At 38.2% G+C, this 20,651-nt stretch overlaps 1 protein-coding gene across 1 annotated transcript in view; it reads right to left on the bottom strand.

The window, feature by feature from the left end:
* Positions 1–20,651, bottom strand: part of GFM1 (G elongation factor mitochondrial 1) — a 46,521-nt gene that overhangs the window by 20,283 nt on the left and 5,587 nt on the right. Inside the window, exons 5-13 of the mRNA XM_043595030.1 lie at positions 19,772–19,888; positions 16,100–16,250; positions 11,967–12,124; positions 11,305–11,389; positions 7,853–7,990; positions 5,709–5,810; positions 4,028–4,084; positions 977–1,114; positions 14–96 (exon numbers count right to left, since the gene is read on the bottom strand). Coding sequence (XP_043450965.1) covers positions 14–96; positions 977–1,114; positions 4,028–4,084; positions 5,709–5,810; positions 7,853–7,990; positions 11,305–11,389; positions 11,967–12,124; positions 16,100–16,250; positions 19,772–19,888 — 1,029 coding nt within the window. The remainder of the gene's footprint in view (positions 1–13; positions 97–976; positions 1,115–4,027; positions 4,085–5,708; positions 5,811–7,852; positions 7,991–11,304; positions 11,390–11,966; positions 12,125–16,099; positions 16,251–19,771; positions 19,889–20,651) is intronic.

The raw sequence follows: 20,651 nt of genomic DNA on the forward strand, positions 1-20,651 counted from the left end.
GTTGCATACTTACGGGACGGGGGCAGTAATGGTCTCCCTGAAAGCAACCTTTGGCTTTCCTGTGACACAAGGACAGCCATATTCCCTTTCCATCCTCTAAAAAGAACAGGGGAGATAATATTTTGGTATGTTTAAACAAATAAACTGAAAGAAGAACAATCTTAAGAATCTTAACTATCTCTGAAGCACTTGTCTAAACATAATAGATAAAAAAAAAAAAAGACAAACTTTAAATCACGTAAGTATCTTAGAAAGGTTAGAGACATGATATTAAGTAATACAAACTGCTTTTAAAGATTTTATGTAAATGAATTCTACTTAAGACTCATGAACTTACACTTACCTCTAATCTATCCACTAAAACTTCACACCTTTTTTCTATACTATTACATATTCACTGGAATGTTGTCAGTTTTCTACTGTCTTAACTTCTACAATGTGATCACAACCAGAATTTTTAATCGTAAGTCATATAGCTTTTGTTTTCATTCACAGACACAGAAGAACTTTCCTAGGAAAATATGGCTCATCTACTCTATTATCTATATTCTAATGATCTTCAAGCACTAACTTGAAAAGAAAACAGGCAAGAAATGGCCTGAAGAGTGGATACTGATGGGCCAACTTCCTCAGCAGGTCTCTCCCAATGGGTGGTCTCCCTAAGGCTGGGTCCAGGATTTACCTGACCCAACTAACAATGACGTAGGGAATGGATGGATGGTCTTATTGCAAATACTGAGCCTTGATTCTAGCAGTTTACAATATTTTACAAATAAAAGGATTCAGAAATCAAAAAGAATTAACTTGTAACACATAGTAACATTTGTAACACAGTATGCCACATCTGACTAGCAACCAGAATGAAGTCTGAAGAACTACTATTAGTTTACAGTCATTAGACTGAGAACTATTGACTTGTAACAAAACAGAAACATAAATACAATGAATTTAAGTTAATTTTCTTGTTATTCATTACCTGAGCATAGATTTCCAGGTGTAATTCCCCCATTCCAGATACGATTGTCTCTTTGCTCTCAGTGTCGAAGTGGACTTTAAATGTAGGGTCTTCTCTTGTAAACCTGCCAATACCTTTTGAAAATTTTTCCAGATCATTCTTTAAAAACAGAAAGTCATTACACATTTTACTAAGCATGATAAGCAATAGGACTGTTGAAAGAACTTTACTGAATGAAATCAAATACATTAACAGTTAGGAAATAACAATGATCCCCACCTAGCTTCTAGGCCATACCCTTTCAATATTTGAGCTTGGACACCACACAGTCAGGACAGCAGTGAATGGCTAGCTGACAGAATTCTTTCTATAACAAGATAGAAAACAAGAGTCCAAGACTTACCTATGCCCTTTCCTATTCTCAGATATACAGAAACTATCCACTTGTGGGGAAAACTGCCCATGAAGGGGAAAGAAGAACCTATGTTACTGTTACGTTTTAGAAATCCTATACACAATCAAAGGAATCAGTATATTTACCAAGACTTGATTGTAGCTTCAAGCAGAACAGTTAAGACCAAGAATAAGGCAAATGCCACAGTGGGACTTCCCCCTTTCAAAACAACCTGCTTGGATGTGGTTGGATGTGCCTTTATTCTTCTTAGATGTAATTCCATACATGGTAAGCAGAATAATGGTCCTCTAAGGATATGCCCTAATCCTCCCAAACCTGTGAATTTACTTTATGAGGTGAAGGGGACTTTACAGATATGATTAAGGTTACAGACACTGAGATGGGGAAATTACCATGAAGAATCTGAAGAATCTTTAAAAAGGAAGAGGAGTACAGAAGGTTAAGTCAGGGAGATAGAATGAGGGAAGAAGAGGCAGAAGAAATCTGAAGCACAAAAGGGACTCATTTCATGGTTGACAGCATTGAAGACAAGACATAAGCCCAGGAAGATGGGCAGCCTCTAGTGACCGTCATCTGGGAAATGGGGACCCCAGTTCTAACAGCCACAAAGAGCTGGGTTTTGCCAACAATCTGAGTTAGCTAAAAATAAAATGTCCCCTGGAGCCTCCAGAAAGGAAAACAGCTCTGTCAATACCTTGATTTTAGCCAATTAGAACTACCTCAGATTTCTAACACTGTAAAAGAATATACTTGTGTTATTTTAAGCCACCAAGTTTGTGGTACTTTCTTATGGCAGCAATAGGAAACTAACACACCCTGGATCACCAGTATTTAACAGCTATCACATGTGCATGGAATCATTCTATATGTGTATGCTCTGTGTATGTTCCTCAAATTCTAACTACAATGCTGCAAGACAGAATTATCCACATTTCACAGGTGAGGAAACTAGGTGTAGAAAGGTGAAGTGACTTGCTCAAGGCCACAGAGCTAGTGCATGGCAAAGCTGGGACTGAATCCTGGGTCAGTCGATCTCTGAAGTCTCTTGCCTTTTCGCTACACTATGTATTTTGAACTTACTAGAAAATCATCTCTGCCCCACTATCGAGATTCACAGCTTTATGCAGTGACTTCATTATTTGAATTAAATTTGACTTTACTCCAGCAAGCAGATGGCCCTAAGACACCAAAAAACCTTTTAGATACTGATGCCTTTGATTTCCCTCTACTGTTGTGAACTATCAACAGTTAAATACCTTACATAGACTCCAAATTAGGAATGAAGAAGCATAGTATCATTAACTTCTGTCCCTGAACGTTCTGAAGGGAAAAGCAAACAATTTTGCAAAGCACCTAGAACTGTGGCATTTCACTGTGTGGTAAGATGCAAGGTTTGCCTTTTCTCAAATTTCTGATATGGAAGGATTTAATGTTTCTTACTCCCTCAACATCCTCTTTTCTGTATCGAGAAGGGTCTGGAAAATCTCATTTCCTCAAAAATGAGGAAGTAGTACCTGTTAATGTATTCACAAGACAATAAACCATAGTATGTTCTGTAAACAATAGCTCCCAGATGACAAGAGGTCATAAAATGTTCACTCAATGCATGAATGAGTTCAATTTATGATATTAACATGACTATTATGAATGTCAAAGCAACTCTAAGAACTCGGTTATGACAGCAATGCAAATTAAACCTATTCAAGCAATTCTGGTTTCATAAAAAGCAAATGACATCAAGTCCAATCATAGAAAGAAAAACAGTCTTGTTTTAGGCTTTCCACATTATAACCAGACATGTACCTCCTAACTACCACAAATCCAGAGATGTATTATAATCCATGAGGCAATTAATCTATACAGTAATCTAATGTACTTCAGTGGGGTTTTACTACAACTTAAGACAAATGTCCCTGTTTCCCCTTTTCATTCCTTTATGATGTGAATCTAGGAAAATATTACTACTTTGGAGCTAGTGATAATGTAAAGAGTTGGAAAGTACAGTCTCGTACCAATTTTAATACCACCGATTTTTTCAGATATAGTGTGAAAAGTAATTACTACCAACAGACTGGGTGTTTTTTTTTTTAAGTTTATTTATTTATTTTCAGAGAGAGAGAGAGTGAGCGAGCAAGTGGGAAAGGGGCAGAGAGAGGGGGGGAAAGAATCTCAAGCAGATTCCACACTTCCAGTATAGATCCTGATGCGGGGCTCAAACCCACGAAGCCACAAGATCATGCATGACCTGAGCCGAAACCAAGAATCAGACTCTTAACCAACTGAGCCACCCATATGCCCCCAGACTGGTAGTTTTAAAAGGTGATCTCGGGGCGCCTGGGTGGCTCAGTCGGTTAAGCGTCCAGCTCTTGATTTCAGCTTAGGTCATGATCTTGTGGGTTCCTGGGATTGAGCCCTGAGTCGGGCTTTGCACTGACAGTGTGGAGCCCGCTTGGAGTTCTCTCTCTCTGCCCCTCCCCTGCTTGTGCATGCATGCTCTCTCTCAAAATAAATAAACATTAAAAAAAAAAAAAAAAAGGTAATCTCAATACCAAAAGAAGAAATAGAGACCATGAGATTGCTGGTTATCATAAGATACTATATGCATTGTGAGCTCAAGTTTTTACTGTGATATACTGAGTTTGACACCCATCTCCTACCTTGTTAGAAGGCTTCATTGCTATTGAAATGACAGGATCAGGAACATGAATTGACTCCTAAAACATTTTTTAAAAGAACAGAGAAGAATTCAAATACAGTACTGTTTGGTCCAGGAATGAATGAATTTTAATGTGCTACTTACAAAAGTATAAATACTAGTCAACATGTTTAGGCTAGATGATATATAATGTGATATATAGTGTGGTCTGTTTCATATTAAATGTATCAATATAATAATACATTAATAAATGCACACATTTACATAATCTCCTCCCTCCCCAAATAACAAAAATAAATTATTTATTAACTGTTTAAGACCTCTAAGTTTACTGACACATTCAGTTTAAACATAATCATAATGAACCCAATGCCAAGATGTGGAATTTCTTATTGGCTAGTGGCTACATGTACTGTTGCCATCTTTTGATAAGTTACTTTATTTAATCAAAATATACCATGACCATTGATAAAACAGAGAAAGGGCACTAGATTCTTTATACGTATGATACCTCATTCAATCAATCACAACTCTGACAAGCAGATGTTATTATCCCCATTTTACAAATTAAATTATTAAGGGCTTGGAAAGAAGACAAAATAACTTGGCCAAGGGTCAGTAAGGAGTATACGGCAAAGGTGAGACTCTAATCAAGGTCTATTTGCTTCAAAGCCTAAAGCACTTCCCACAACCTCCAGTCCCTCATATTATTAGTGACAAATATTTAGAGAAGGCCTTATCAATAATATTTGTTTACAAAACATGCCCCTTCTCTAGATCCCCCCCAAAACCTGTACAGATTTTGATTTTTTTGTAGTATCTTAAGTCAAAATGTAAAACCATAGATATTAGAGAATATTTTATACAGAAAAACTAAATTATAAAATTATGACTGCATCACATAATACAGGAACTATTATAGTGTTCATCTATTAGGGATAGACCAGTTCTTATGTAAAGAACCCACTATAAATTCCTTCACTGCAAATTCCTATCCCCTGTGTATTCCTATTCTTTCTTTACTGAATTCAGCTTGAACAGACGATTTTACTGTCAGAGAGCCTGCTCTCCTACAGGCGCAAAAAAGGGAAATGAGTGAAGGGGATTCACAGGCAGGAACTGCTCAAGCATGCTCTTTCCTTTGGGATCCTTCAGCGATGAAAAGCCATTGAGTTCCACAGGGCAGCCTGTCTGCAGTAAGACTGTGTAGTTGCACCTCGCCTTCAAGCAGGGTTCCACTCTGTTATCCCCTAGTCTACATGTTCCAGTTCTCTGGGGGACTGAGGCAAGGGTCCACTCTGGCTGCTAGATTAGTAAGTAAGGGGCACTCCACTGGGACCGGCCTGATTATGGCAACAGGAATTAGAAGGGAATCCCCTATGGGGAGGCAGATCTCAAGAGTAGAGGAATGGGCACTACACAGTCCTGGTGTATCTAGTGAAGAGTTCTCCCTCCATGCTAAACCTAACAGGACCGTGGAATTATTTTACTAAGAAAAACCAGATAACTTACATAGAGCATTTGTCTGACATCCAAAGAGCCACCCACAACAAATCTACTGATGCCTGTGGCAATAAATAAAAAGTTCTGTGATTGTTTTTTCTGAAGTACTAAATGTACTATATAAAAACAAAGACTTTTAAAACTCAAATGACAAACAGCTTTGAAATGAAATGACATACCATAGAAAGGCCACTATTATTTTTGTTTGTGAATGTGTCTCCGCTAGCACAGTCGATGCCAAACAATGCACAGATGTCTCCAGCATACACTTCCTCAACGTCCTAAATAAAGGAATAACATAAAATAATGCTTGCAAGTAATACAAATCAGGACATAGTAACTAAAAAGTAATTACACAATAAACACATTGTACATAAACAAGTATGGCAGCATCTCACCATGGATTCTACAGAGAATGAATTATAGAACCAGTGTGATACCAACAATCAACCACAGCAAGATATAGCTTGAATAGGGCCTTTATTTAAACCATATCTTGATTGACAAGATTTTACTTTAAATGGACATTTAGAGCTATGGCATCATTATTTAGAGGATATGTAGTAGTGACAGTACCCAGAGCCTCACACTTCTAAAGTTATTTCTATGGATTAAAAAGGATGTATTACACCTGGGTGGCACCTGGGTGGCTCAGTAGGTTAAGTGTCCGACTCTGGATTTTGGCTCAGGACATGATCTCATGGTCGTGAGATCGAGCCTCGCATCGGGCTCTGCGCTGACAGCATAGAGCCTACTTCTCTCTCTTCTCTCCTCTCTCTCTCTCTCTCTCTCCCCCTCTCCCTACCCCTCCACTGCACTTGTGTGCGTGCACGCTCTCTCTCTCAAGTTAAATAAAAAAACAAACAAAAAAGGATGTATATTATACGTGTTGCCACAGTCCAACAATGACATATGTATGACAAAGACGTAAGAGGAAAAACTGCAAAGGAAGTTTTGAAAACAAAGGCAGGGGAATTCAGCTCATGTACTTAAAATAATTTTAATTTCTCACAGATGCAAGCAGTCAAGTAAACACAGGAAATCAAGAACAAAGCACTGGTGCCTCTTAAGTTTCCTAGTTTTTGTCCACTTATATTGACAGTTCATTCATAACAGCTGTGGCTGTGAATGAGCAAGTGTGCCTGAGTCTAACATTTACACAGATAAACACATCTCCTAGCCTCTGGCCGGCCCATAAAAACAAACGGCCGTGACAATCACCAATCCCTCTATAATGCTCCCTGCTGCCTATCTCACAAAACAGCAATTGCATCCAATTTTGAAAGACTGCTCACTCACCTTCCAGGAGAGACAAAGTTATGGTTACCACAAATTTCTGAATGTCATAAGCTTTTGCTGACAAATAAACCTCTCTAGGAATAGAAGTGACTTGGGAAAGAGCGGGAGGAGGAGACAACTTCACACACTTAGCATTTCTATCAAGACTTAATCCTAAAAGACCACAGAAGGCATGGATAGATTCAGAACCAATTCAAAAATTCAAGCCATAAACCAAAGTTTATTTCCCAGATAAGATCTTGAGAGGCTCTAAATCTTCAGATGGATTTCAGCACCAATAAGGTCCTTCTGGGGGGCTGGTTCTATAATAGGAATAAAAAGCTCTAGGGTTAAATAGGGCTTTCACACAGGCCATACTTGTGAAAGTTAATTCCCTGAACAATGTTGGACACTGTGTATGAACTAATTACTCTCAACTGCCCCTGAAAACCACTTACATTGTCCTAACACCTATTACATACTCTTTGTGATGGCAGTTCTTGAGAAAGGTGCTGAATCTTGTGTTCTGAGTCTTAGGGAACCAGTTGTCCTTTCTCCTTAACCTTGGCCATTGAGGAAATAGAGCTAATCACAAACAGTGGCATAAAATGTGTCCTTAACATCTAGTAATTTAGCCCATACCAAAGTGCGACATCAGAATTATAGCAGGGGCACCTGAGTGACTCAGTCAGTTAAGCGTCTGACTTCGGCTCAGGTCATGATCTCACAGTTCATGAGTTCAAGCCCCAGGGTGGACTCTCTGCTGATAGCTCAGAGCCTGGAGCCTGCTTCAGATTCTGTGTCTCCCTCTATCTCTGCCCTTCCCCTGCTCACACTCTCTCTCTCTCAAAAATAAATAAATGTTAAAAAAAAATTAAAAAAAAAAAAGAATTATAGCATATCTAAGTAAAAAGGAAGAAGTTAGGAAAACACATTCAAGTAGAAGTGATTTTCTTGTGGGGCTCAGCATACCAAGAAGTAAGATCTATTTCATGTGAATTGCATTAGCGATATTTCTGATCTCCCAACAAGGACCTCTACTTGCCTCCATCATGTCGGCATGCATGCGAACCAGCCGTTGCACCCGCACTTTCTTTCCCGTCCGCGTGTTACAGATGGTGTCACCCTTCTTCAGTTCTCCTTGATAATTGCGGACATATGTTAACTGTCCAAATCGCCCAGCCTAGAAGTCAAGATTGGGTAAGGGCAGAAAGAAGAAAAAAGAGATGTAAGAATCAAAATTAGGAGAAAAACTTCACAACAACCTCCAATTATTCCCTATCAATTTTAGTAGTATACTTTATATATGTGTTTTGGTTTATTGCCATAAAATACTTAAAAATATCAGCTTTGAATATACATGAGTTAAATGGTTGTTGCTGGTCTTTTTGGTATCACAATCCAAGATATTACTTCTGATTCTTCTGAAATAAAAATTAGAAAATAATTTTAAATTGTATATGTAATAAGGAAATATCCTTTTGCCTTCTAATATTATTTCATAAGTTCAGTTTAATACAATTAAGATGTAAACACAAATCAGTTATAATTATTGGAAAGACAATATATATTGGAAAGAACAAAAATATTATCAGAAATGGTAAAGCTGTACTATACACCTAGAAAATCTTTGATAAGCACCTGGAAAGCTATACAAATAAGCATTTTTTTTTTTTTTTTTTTTGAGAGAGAGAGAGAGGGCACAATTGAGCAAGGGACAGAAAGAGAGGGAGAGAGGGTGAGAGGAAAGGAGAGAGAGAAGTGGGGGTCACCCAAAGCAGGGCTTGAACTCACGAACCATGAGATTACAACCTGAGCCAAAGTCAGATGCTTAACCAACTGAGCCACCCAGGCGCCCACAAAGAAGCATTCTTTAAAATAACTGAATATAAAATAATCAAGGATCAATTCCTCAATATTAACACTAACCAATTAGATATGCTTTAAAAGTTGCCAATTCTTCCCATGCTAATTTACAGGTTTAACACAATAGCAAAAAAATTCCCAAGAGGAATTTTTAAACATTTGATTAATGATTTTAAAATTCATTTAGAAGAATAAATGGATAAAAATAGAAATTTCTGAAGAATTAAGGCAATAAGAAGCTAACCCTGACTGATATAAAAATATATTAAATATTCCAAACTTAAAAAGTACAGAAGTACTATTAAAATGCCACTAACATTCTTTGCACAGCTAGAACAAACAATTCTAAAATTTGTATGGAACCACAAAAGACCCTGAATAGCCAAGGCAATTCTGAAATTTTAACAAAAACAAAACAGGAGGCATGATGATTCTGGATTTCAAGCTACATTAAAATGCTATGTCATCAAGATGATATGGTCCTGGCAAAAAAACACACACATAGATCAATGGAACAGAACAGAGAACCCAGAAATGGACCCACAACTATAAGGTCAACTAATCTTCGACAAGGCGAGAAAGGAATAACCACTGGAGAAAAGACAGTCTCTTCAACAGATGGTGTTGGGAAAACCGGACAGCAACATGCAGAAGAATGAAACTGGACCACTTGCTCATACCACACACAAAAACAAATTCAAAATGGATGAAAGACCTAGATGTGAGACAGGAGGCCATCAAAATCCTAAAGAACACAGGCAGCAACTTTTCGACGTTGGCTATAGCAACTTCTTACTAGACATGTCTCCGGAGACAAGGGAAACAAAAGCAAACATGAACTACTGAGACCTCATCAAAATAAAAAGCTTCTGCACAGCCAAGGAAACAATCAGCAAAACTAAAAGGCAACCAACAGAATGGGAGAAGATATTTGCAATGACATATCTGATAAAGGCTTAGTATCCAAAATCTATAATGAACTTATCAAACACAACACCCAAAAAACAAACAACCCAGTTAAGAAATGGGCAAAAGACATGAAAAGACACTTTTCGAAAGAAGACATCCAGATGGCTGACACAAGAAAAGATGCTCAACATCATTCATCATCAGGGAAATACAAATCAAAACCACAGTGAGATATCACCTCATACCAGTCAGAATGGCTGAAATTTATTAATAAGACAAGAAACAACAGGTGGTGGTAAGGATGCAGAGTGGAACCCTTTTGTGCTATTGGTGGGAATGCAAACTGGTGTATCCACTCTGGAGAACAGTATGGAGGTGCCTCAAAAAGTTAAAAATAGAACTACCCTACGATTCAGCAATTGCACTATTTGGTATTTACCCAAAGAATACAAAAGTACAGAGTCAAAGGGGTACATGCACCCCAATGTTTACAGCAGCATTAACTACAATAGCCAAACTCTCTCTCTCTCAAAAATAAACATTTAAAAAAATTCTTAAAATAAATAAATAATACTCAATGCTGATAAAGATGCACTGAAATAATACATTACTCTGAGAATATGACAGGAATCTGGCAAGAAAGCATTCATTCCTTTAATTCAGTAATCACCATTCTAGGAATCCTAAGAAGACATTTTTACATATATATATTTTTAAAAGCTTTACACATAAAAATTGTCACTGCAATGTTATTTGTACTTTTTAATTTAAAATTATCGGGGCGCCTGGGTGGCGCAGTCGGTTAAGCGTCCGACTTCAGCCAGGTCACGATCTCGCGGTCCGCGAGTTCGAGCCCCGCGTCGGGCTCTGGGCTGATGGCTCAGAGCCTGGAGCCTGTTTCTGATTCTGTGTCTCCCTCTCTCTCTGCCCCTCCCCCGTTCATGCTCTGTCTCTCTCTGTCCCAAAAATAAATAAACGTTGAAAAAAAAAAAAAAATTATCTTTTTCTTTTACAAGAAGTGTATTGTATAAATTTTTAAATGAAAACTAAGAAAACACCTCCAAAATATAATCCCATTACAGAAATAACCACTCTTAACACTTCGAACTTATCTACCTTTTTTCTCCACTTACAACATATGAATAGAAGCAACGACACCCTAACAAAAAGTACACCCCCGTACTCGAATCTTGGTTTCTAATATCATTCTTGATTAAAAAGAACCAAAGCACCTAGAGAAATGGTTGATTCTAGAGCTGGGACAGGGAGTACACATGATAAGCATGGAGGATCCTATAGTGCCACAAAGTCAGGAAGTATTCGAAAGAACACAGGAGCAACTGAAAGAGCTCCAATGGCCAAACCTGGGCAACAAAATAAATAACGTACTATTCACTGTATCTCACAATAAATATCCATGAGGCCATACTGATATAAAGGAATGACTGAATAAAAATATAAATGGGGGAAAGAAGACAACATCCACATAACTGACAGTGGATACTGTTCCCTCAAGGGGGTAGAGCATAATTCCTCCCCACTTAAGCATGGGCTGTGTACAGTAACTTCCTTTTAAAGAGGCTGTATGGAAGGCGGGGGGAGGGGGGTGCTTTTAGCAGAGCAATCTGTAACCAAATCTTTCATAGTCATTTTGTAACAGGAAGAAAACCTTAAAAGAATATTTCTACATATAGCAATTAAATACATTAGAAAGCCACTTACCTCCAGTTTAAAAGCCAGGCCTACAAACGGGTGGGAACTGTTTCTTTCAGCGTTCATTAAGATTTTGTTTTTCTCTTTTGAGTCACTTAAAAGAAATGTAAATCTGTGAGATGCAGTATTTGATATTTCTTGTATATCAATTTGTTTCATCAGAGTATTACCTGGGCAAAAGCACATGCATGCTAAACATTTGTACCTCCCATAACTGAAATTTCACTGAAAGAGATGAGTAAGAATAACTTCTCAGGGCTTAATTACTACATTGTGACAGGACCAGAGTAGACTAAAAACACAGAAGTGCCAGTTTAAGAAAAGAAAAATAATCAATGAGACCTTTAAAAAGTTTGTTTCGCAAAGCTTTTTTGGGGGGGTATGACCAAAACCAGCTGGTCCCAAATGAAAAAATTTACTAATGATGCAAACCTTGGTAGATAATAAACCATACTTCTTTCTAACTCACAAACACAATATGATATGGAAAGTGGTATAATATTTTTCTAGATGTCAAAAGTGTTATCCAAATAGAAATGGGCGATTGATTTTAGTAAATTACAGGGAAAAAAACACAAACACAACTTAATCAAAAGAACCACTCTTAAATTCTTTCATAGTACGTGTTAAAATATTTGTGTCTAAACTAAGATTCAATTTCCAAGACTTACTCGTCCTGATTGAGAATAGCATAATTTTGGACTTCAGATGGATTTGGGAGGTATTCTAAAACAGCATCTAGAAGGGGCTGAACTCCCTTGTTCTTCAAAGCGCTTCCCAAAAAGACAGGAGTAAATGACCTATTTAGAGTAGCTCTTCGGATTGCACGCTACAAAAGAAAAAAAAATTAATAATTATTAACCTTAAAAAAAGTTTTGTATTTCAAATTAATTACAAACCAACAAGTGAATAAAATGAACTGGTACTCATTGGAGTACAGGCTATTGTGCAGACTAGAATCAGGTCCTCTATAACTTAAGGCCAAAATACAAGAAAAAAAAAATCAGTTCCTTTTTCAGGGCTAGGAAGCGATTCACTGTATAACCACTTTTGACACTCTTGCAGTGTCACTAATTTTCAATATGACCAAAAATACATACATACACATAAAAAAAGAGGCACACACACACAGAATTGTGTAAACAGTATGCTAACAATTATGTAAAACATAAGGAAAAGTAAAACACACAATCTCTGGAAAGATACACCACAATCTATTAACTGGTAACCTGTTATCAGGAAGAGGCAGAGAACTAGGCAAATGGGAATCACATGCGAGATTTTTTCTTTAATGTATACTTTTGTATGTTTTTAAATGTTTAAAACAATGAAAAGGGGCGCCTGGGTGGCGCAGTTGGTTAAGCGTCCGACTTCAGCCAGGTCACGATCTCGCGGTCCGTGAGTTCGAGCCCCGCGTCAGGCTCTGGGCTGATGGCTCGGAGCCTGGAGCCTGTTTCCGATTCTGTGTCTCCCTCTCTCTCTGCCCCTCCCCCGTTCATGCTCTATCTCTCTCTGTCCCAAAAATAAATAAAAACGTTGAAAAAAAAATTTTTTTAAAACAATGAAAAATAGCATCTATTAAAAAACGTTTAATTAACAGATTTGTTTTCTTTTTTAAAAAATAACACACATACAGGAAGCCAAGGAGTACAAATCACTCACAAATTAAGGGCCATGATTGTAACAGGCTCTAAAATAACAACCTCCAGGTCATACCCCACTCTATTGCAAGCACTATTAATGTGTCCCAGCTGTATGCCCCAGGTGGCCCTCCCAGCTAAGCAGGCCTCTGAGGAGCTGTAGGTCTTAGCAGCCGGAAGAGGTCAACAGCAGTGCTGTAGCCACAAGCCGCCACAGCAGAAATACGGAGCCAGTGTACAAGTCTTTCTCAGTCCTCATGAAAAAATAGAAAACTAGCTACTCCAAGAAACATGTACAATCACAATTTCCAAACAGCACCACAGTGAACAGTAGCATAACAGCTGCATACGATAAAGGGAGTATAAAATAGGGAAAATATGCATAACAAGAAAGAAATTGCTATATGAAATTATCACAAAAGCTTGTTTTTGCTGTCGCTAGGATCCACAAATGGCTACCTTACTAACGGCTTAGATTATCCCTATGCCACATGATCACAACACAGACTTTTTGCCCCTCTCTCATATGCAAGTAGGGACGTAAAAGAATCTTACCACGTTTAGTTTAATTGCATAGAGAAAAACTTGAGGGTGGTAGATTTAACAAGAGGTTTATTTTTCCAAAAATTTCCCTTGTTTTCATAAGAATCACATGCACACTTGAAAGTTATTGCCTTTCCACTGTCCCTAATAATATATCCAATACAGAAAGTAAAGTATACCCATGTATCCTATGCAGAAAACAGTAAACAGAGCAGCCCTGAAACGACTAGGCTTAGAAAAGCCTGTTTGCAAGGCTGTCCCCCTGGAAGGTGTCTGGGAACCTGGATTTCAGGAGGGTTCCCAGCATTCCAAGAACCATGAATGGTTTGCTGGGCCTACACTGTTTGCACAGTGTGGTGTAATGCTGAACACCTGCTTTCCTTCTGGGAGTCTGGAATATGGGTACACACTAGGCAGAGGATGTCTGTGACCAGCCCTTCATAACACCCAGGGCACTGAGTTTCCAGTAGCTGGGATTTCACAGGTGAGGTCACCACTCACTGCTGGAGGAATGTGGCCTGCCCCGCCATGACTCCACTGGGAAAGGACTCTTGGAAGCTTACACGTGGTTTCTTCTGGACTTTACCTCATGTGCCTTTACCCTTTGCCGATTCTGCCTTGTATCCTTTCACTGTATTAAATCATAGTCAAGAGTATGATAATGTGTTGAGAACCCTGGGTGATCCTCATGAATCACTGAACCAGGGAATGGTCTTGGGGATCTGACACAACCCCAGTAATAGATAAAATCCTAACTCTGCGCTGTGGTTCCCAGGACACAATGCTTGACCTATACCTTCCTACATAGTTTGTGAATGCTAAAGGACTCAAGTTATGAGATATATTAAAGCATCCTCAGCTTCAATAGGGTTCTTCCCTTCTGCATCTGATCTACTATAACCCCCATGAGTACAAGGTCTTACACACAATAATTATTTACCTGATCTCTGCTAAGTGTACCATGTGGTTTGGTAAAATGAATGTTTTTTTAATGGTAAAATAAACATAGAATTTATCATTTTAATCATTTTTCAGTATATAGCTCAGTGGCATTAAGTACATTTACACTGCTATGCCACCTCCACCTCTATCCATCTCCAGAACTTTTTCATCATCTCAAATTGAAACTCTGACCCATTAAACTCTCCATTCCTTAATGCACCCCTCTACCACTGCCCCTGGTAACCACTACTTCTGTCTCTAGGAATTATGACTATTCTGGGTACCTCATGTAAGTGGAATCATCAATATTTGTCTTTTTGTGTCTAGTTTGTATCATTTGGCATGTCTTCATAGTTCATCCATGCTATAATGTGTATCAGAATCTCATTCTTTTTTAAGGCTGAATAATATTCCATTGCATGTACATACTCATTTTGTTTATCCATTCATCCACTGCTAAGCATTTGGATTGTTTCCTGGTTTTTGCTATTGTGAATAGTGCTGTTATCAACACAGGTGTACAAATACCTGTTTGAGTCCCTGCTTTCAGTTATTTTGGATATTACCCAGAAGTGGAATTCCTGGATCATATGGTAGTTCTAGGTTTAATTTTTTTTTAAACAATGGCTATACTTTCTCTACAGTGACTGCATCACCTTACATTCCCACTAGCAATGCACAAGAGTTTCAATTTCTCCACATCCCTGCCAATACTGGTCATTTTACAGAAAATAACTAGGGATGCCTGAAAATATTTTATTTACCAGAAAATAACAGGGATGCCTGAAAGTATTTTATTTACCAGAAAATAACAGGAATGCCTGAGTGGCTCAGTGGATTAAGTGTCCGACTTTGGCTCAGGTCAAGATCTCGCCGTTTGTGAGTTTGAGCCCTGCATCAGACTCTGTGCTGACAGCTCAAAGCCTGGAGCCTGCTTTGGATTCTGTGTCTCCCTCTCTCTCTGCCCCTCCCCCACTCGCACTCTCTTTCTCTCAAAAATAAAAACATTAAAAAAAAAAAAAAAGAAAACATTAACAGAAAAAAATTGATTCTGGGTTTTTGGTTTTTTTTTTTTTTAAATAGCCATCCTCATAGATAAAGTGAAATATCATTATGGTTCTGATTTGCTTTCCCTAATGATTACTGATCTTTTTGGTTGCTTATTGACCATGTGTACATCTCCTGTGGAAAAACTGTCTATTCAAAAAATAAATACCAGTCTCAGACAGATATCTTATTTTTATAGAATTGATCAAGTGAAGAAATCTATACAGCCCTTCTAAATAGTACAATACTACACGTATCAACATTTAGTCTGCAAATATTTAACAGCCTTGTCTCTTAATCTGTCTTTATTGCTATAACGCTTCTATATTTATCTTCCTCTTTCTTAAGGTATACCCAAGAGGTTGGATGTTTAAATATCTTTTTTTTCTAGAACAAACTGTAACTGCTTTCCCATTTTAAGATGTTACAGAACTCCTTACTTTAAAAAAAAAGAGTTATATGTCACAGCCAAGTATTTTTCGAAAAAAAAATCAACGTTAAATAAATTTGCTCAGATTTCATTAATAAAAGCCATGCATAAAAGCATCATGTCTTTTTCCCACAGAAAACAAACAACAAAAAACCCCACTGCTTTTTCTGGTTAATGTAAGACTTATTTTGAGAGCACTTGCCTTTAAATCAGAAATTGAGGGGATTTTTTCTTCCAGGAACATCTCACCAAGCTGCTCATCTGAATTGGCAACACATTCAATCAGCTCCTGCCGGTGGTCAGCTGCTGCTGCCCTGAATTCTGCTGGAATTTCCTCATATCGAACAATTTGACTAAGAAAAGAAATGCTTTGTGTTGCTATTTTAAGGATATTCAATTAAAAATAAAAAGCACCAGAAAAATGAAACTAGACCACTTTCTTACACCATTCACAAAAACAAACTCAAAATGGATAAAGGACCTGAATGTGAGACAGGAAACCATCAAAACCCTAGAGGAGAAAGGAGGAAAAAACCTCTCTGACCTCAGCCGCAGCAATTTCTTACTTGACACATCCCCAAGGGCAAGGGAATTAAAAGCAAAAATGAACTACTGGGACCTCATGAAGATAAAAAGCTTCTGCACAGCAAAGGAAACAATCAACAAAACTAAAAGGCAACCAACAGAATGGGAAAAGATATTTGCAAATGACATATTGGACAAAGGGCTAGTATCCAAAATCTATAAAGAGCTCACCAAACTCCACACCCGAAAAACAAATAATCCAGTGAAGAAATGGGCAGAAAACATGAATAGACACTTCTCTAAAGAAGACATCCAGATGGCCAACAGGCACATCAAAAGATGCTCAACATCACTCCTCATCAGGGAAATACAAATCAAAACCACACTCAGATATCACCTCACTCCAGTCAGAGTGACTAAAATGAACAAATCAGGAGACTATAGATGCTGGAGAGCATGTGGAGAAATGGGAACCCTCTTGCACTGTTGGTGGGAATGCAAACTGGTGCAGCCGCTCTGGAAAACAGTGTGGAGGTTCCTCAAAAAATTAAAAATAGATCTACCCTGTGACCCAGCAATAGCACTGCTAGGAATTGACCCAAGGGATACAGGAGTGCTGATGCATAGGGGCACTTGTACCCCAATGTTTATAGCAGCACTCTCAACAATAGCTAAATTATGGAAAGAGCCTAAATGTCCATCAACTGACGAACGGATAAAGAAATTGTGGTTTATATACACGATGGAATACTACGTGGCAATGAGAAAGAATGAAATATGGCCCTTTGTAGCAATGTGGATGGAACTGGAGAGTGTTAAGTGAAATAAGTCATACAGAGAAAGACAGATACCATATGTTTTCACTCTTATGTGGATCCTGAGAAACTTAACAGAAACCCATGGGGGAGGGGAAGGAAAAAAAAAAAAAAGAGGTTAGAGTGGGAGAGAGCCAAAGCATAAGAGACTCTTAAAAACTGAGAACAGGGGCGCCTGGGTGGCGCAGTCGGTTAAGTGTCCGACTTCAGCCAGGTCACGATCTCGCGGTCCGTGAGTTCGAGCCCCGCATCAGGCTCTGGGCTGATGGCTCGGAGCCTGGAGCCTGTTTCTGATTCTGTGTCTCCCTCTCTCTCTGACCCTCCCCCGTTCATGCTCTGTCTCTCTCTGTCCCAAAAATAAGATAAACGTTGAAAAATAAATAAATAAAAAATTAAAAAAAAAAAAAAAAACTGAGAACAAACTGAGGGTTGATGGGGGGTGGGAGGGAAGGGAGGGTGGGTGATGGGTATTGAGGAGGGCACCTTTTGGGATGAGCACCGGGTGTTGTATGGAAACCAATTTGACAATAAATTTCATATTAAAAAAATAAATAAATTAAATTAAATTAAAAAATAAAAAGCACCAATGAAAAAGATGAACCCTAATGGCTAAATTTTTTTTAGATGAGAAAAAACTCTGATATATTTGCATTAAAATGAAATGTAAGACTAATGTAAAGACTAACTTTAAAATTTACACAAAGGTTGTACTACTAGTAAATGTAAGAGCCAAGATTCAAAGCCAATCTGACTCCAAAGCTCATATGACTCTTGAAAATTCTATTAACCAAATTAACCAGAACATCACAGTCACTAACAAGCAGGAATAGAGACCTCTCTTCCTTTCTATTAACAAACCCAATTACAGAATATTAACACAGAATACACTAATTTACAGTAAAAAAAAAAAAGGTTAGTAAATATGACAAACTCTTCAACCTTTACCCCAGGTTCTCCATTCCTCTAGGGGCTGAATAGGTAAGACTCACAAATAAAATATACACAACTGAGAAATGGATATACTTGATGTTTAAAAATGTCAGTCTCAAAGACTTTCAAAGTATTTCTTTAAAAATGGAAACTAATTTCAAAAAAGTAAGCTTTTCAGAAAACACGTTCTTAAAAAAAATAAAAGAAGTCAACTGCAAATAGTCAGAATATAATTCTTACTATCCTAAAGAATGGTCTTCACAGCCTTCAGATCGTAATTTCATCCTTCCTGTCAAGCTCCCTGGTTCTTACTCTTTCGGGTCAGAATCATCTGTGGAGGGTTTTCAAAATTTACATACCCAGTGGTCTAGGGCTGGGAGAGGGTTCAGGTATGTTAAGAAATTTCATCTGTGGTGGGAGCATACAACAAAGTTTAAGAGCCTCTACTTTAGAAGACAAATGTGTGCCCTGGTAATTCTGGGAAAGTGGATTTATTCATTCATTTACAAATATTTTTTGAATACTTATTATGTACTAGGAAGTTCTAGGGCTGGGGACACAGCACTGAATAAACTTTATTAAAATATCTCTGTTCTCTTGACCTCACATCCTAAGAAATAGATGGTCACACAAAAAGTGAGAGAACCGCATATATTCTTTCTCTGCCTACAAGACAGCTGATGAGGACAAATGATAGTTAACTGATCACAACACCCTTCACCCACCTGCCAGCCTAGCAATCCCAGTTTCATAGCAGAGAAGGAAAACCTCTCAGGAATTATGTTTGGAGAAACTGCCAGGCTACGGGGGGCCACTCCTCATAAGGAAGGGTAGTTTATGATTTCCCACATTGTCCAAAACAGTGCCACTCAAAGTGTGGTCTGTAGATCTACAATGGCAGCAGCACCTGGGAGCTTTCTAGAAATGCAAATTCCAGGCTCCACCCTAGATCTACTGAATAAGAATCTTCTGGAGGTGGATCGAGGAATGTGCTTTAACAACTTTCAGGTGATTTTTCTGAATGTCAAAGTTTGATAACCACTGGGAAATTACAGTGTTTTGTATGCAGAGGCCACTCAAAAGGTGATTGATGGACCAAGTACCAGGTCAAAAAATTACCAATTTGCTTCTTATATTATCCAAACCACATTTGTACTATTTTTAACTGCTTTTACATATTATCCTTTTATCTTTATAATCTCATAAAGTAGGTAGAGCACTTATGATCCATGTATTCTTCCCAGATTTTATCACAATACCCAGGACATAGCAGCTGCTCCATAAAACTCTGCAGAATGAACAAAAATGAACAAGTAGAAAAAGAGATCTATTCCTAGCTGGAGCTGAATGCCTCCTTTTATCATACCATGCATGTCACAACATGATACAAATTACCCAAAAAGTAACATACTCTCCCTTGGAATAAATACTAAGCAAAATGGAAAGCAACTAGGATTAAAGGCATTAAAACAAAGTCATTTTGAAGTATAGTCCTCCAGCCACATTTTAAAAAGATGTTTTCTCTATGTTTAAAGAACTCATCCTTTTCCTTTTCTTTGATGCTTTTTAAAATGTAAGATTTTAGTAACATATTTCTAACTTACCCAAAGTCTCCATCAAAGTAAATGGCTCGTTCCTCAATAAGATCTATTACACCTTTAAAATCACCCTCCAAACCAATGGGTATCTGCACAAATGCTGCATTATGACTCAGTTTAGACCTGAAAAATAAAAATACATAGTTTACTTCATTTTTTTCTCCCTAAATCCCTTTGAAACAACAAAAATACATCAATGGCAGATGTTGTGGAACTGGGAGGGAAGATATAAAACAGTTGGGAACAGCCAAACTCATCAAGCTCAGAAAGCCAAAACCCTATTTAGGCAACAAAAGAACTCTAAAATAAGTGTTTTCCCATCAGACCCCCAGAATACTCTGGATTAAAAACAGAAGGCAGAAGAACAAGTCAATGGTGATTGGTCAGAAAATTAAAGCACAGTGGGAAGTGGGATCACCTTGCCCAACTCTCATTCTTAGACCAGCTGACTTTAGCAAGCAGACTATAGCTAGCTGAAGAGGAAATTCTTACAGGAGACCTCTGAGCATGTGTGTTAAAAATCAGACACTCACCGTTAGGTTGTACCCTTTTTTTTTTTTTTAATTTTTATTTTTTTTTAACGTTTATTTATTTTTGAGACAGAGAGAGACAGAGCATGAACGGGGGAGGGGCAGAGAGAGAGGGAGACACACAGAATCGGAAGCAGGCTCCAGGCTCTGAGCCATCAGCCCAGAGCCCGACGCGGGGCTCGAACTCGCGGACCACGAGATCGTGACCTGAGCTGAAGTCGAACGCTTAACCGACTGAGCCACCCAGGCACCCCTAGGTTGTACCCTTTATCAGACACGATCACTGAAGGGATTCAGTAGCAGGAATTCTCACTCAAGAAGAAATACGCTCTAGCTACCATTGTTAAGTCTACACT

Source organism: Prionailurus bengalensis, chromosome C2 (genome assembly GCF_016509475.1).
Source record: "Prionailurus bengalensis isolate Pbe53 chromosome C2, Fcat_Pben_1.1_paternal_pri, whole genome shotgun sequence".
NCBI classification, from domain to species: domain Eukaryota; kingdom Metazoa; phylum Chordata; class Mammalia; order Carnivora; family Felidae; genus Prionailurus; species Prionailurus bengalensis.